The sequence below is a fragment of the Borostomias antarcticus genome, assembly GCF_949987555.1.
Source record: "Borostomias antarcticus genome assembly, chromosome: 9".
NCBI lineage: Eukaryota > Metazoa > Chordata > Actinopteri > Stomiiformes > Stomiidae > Borostomias > Borostomias antarcticus.
The window spans coordinates 4,939,361-4,940,566 of NC_140242.1; the positions used below are offsets into that span (position 1 = coordinate 4,939,361).

A 1,206-nucleotide genomic window follows, 5' to 3' on the forward strand; every position below is an offset into this window, starting at 1 on the left:
TGTTTAACAGATCTATCTATCTATCTCTAACAGCATGGCAGGTACAGATCAGGCCCAGCATGCCATTCAGATCAGGTTCTCTCATCTCCAGGTGACTCTCATCAGCGCTTCTGCTGTGTGCTGATTTACACACTAAATGAATCACACTAACAACACTGAACAGGTTTTACAAACTGACATCCCGCTAATGTTTACAGATCCTTTAGAACAGGAGTATGTGGACCTTATGGTAGGCAACTGATTGGCCGATGACAGTTTAATTCTAAAATATCATATCATATCACCTGTTGAGACTGACAGAATAGCAGTTAAATACTATTAACTAGTTCCAAACATATTGATGACACTACACTATACTACTGTGCCTTCCTGACTCACTCCCAGCTGGCAAGAAAAGCTGCCATTAGCGCGTGTCAATTCTGAAAGGAGGCGACCAAAGACTTACCACCACAACCCGATGATATTCACCGGACAAAGCAGGATGAAGAACAGAGCCAGTTGAATCCGAGATAGTGGGATCGTCATGATGATGAGTGTAGCTATCCTTGAGAGACAACAACAGCAACCCAGAATCAAAGTTCCAAGATGAGCAAGAATCTGCCGAATGCAATTAAGCTGTTGTTTGTTTATGATGGGATGTCCTGTGGACCCAGGGGACTCAGCACCACCGCCGCATACTGCTGCGCACAAAACCCGGAGAGATCCCTTCAGGTCGCATCTCTACCGCTCGATAACTCGGTCAGAGAACGGCGATATCCGTGATGGAATGCGTTAACCTCTTCATTGTCTGGTCTCCGGCAGACACGCTCAGAGTGTAACCCCCAGAGAAAGAGGTGACAAACCCGTCCTGACTAAAACACCCGAATTCCAATAGCGCAGCGGTTTCAATCTGGCAGGCAGAACACCGCAGCCCGAGGGTGATGGAATGGAGCCAGATTCGGGGCAGGAAAGTAAAACCAAGGAGAAGATTGCCGGAGGACTATCGATGTTGACTTTATGGTGCTAAAGTAATAACTGATATTGGCCTTGGAATGCGTCGTTTGGGTTTTTGCGTTGCGCTCACGCATTGTATCAGATGACGGTTAATTTTCGATCCGCAGGTAGGCGTCAGTCGGCCAGCGTCAAAGTTTTGTCCCCCTCAAGTATTCACGTGTTTTTTTCTCTCCTTTGAGATGCGCTCATCTTCACCGTGACGTCGCTCGGGGC

General features: G+C 47.3%; 1 protein-coding gene across 1 annotated transcript in view; it reads right to left on the reverse strand.

The window, feature by feature from the left end:
* wnt6b (wingless-type MMTV integration site family, member 6b) overlaps nt 1-525 on the reverse strand; it is a gene marked incomplete at both ends in the record, with an annotated part of 33,100 nt that extends 32,575 nt beyond the window's left edge. The window contains one exon of the mRNA XM_084442806.1: nt 446-525. Within this exon, the coding sequence (XP_084298932.1) occupies nt 446-525 (80 nt within the window). The remainder of the gene's footprint in view (nt 1-445) is intronic.
* Between the last annotated feature and the right edge of the window lie 681 nt (nt 526-1,206).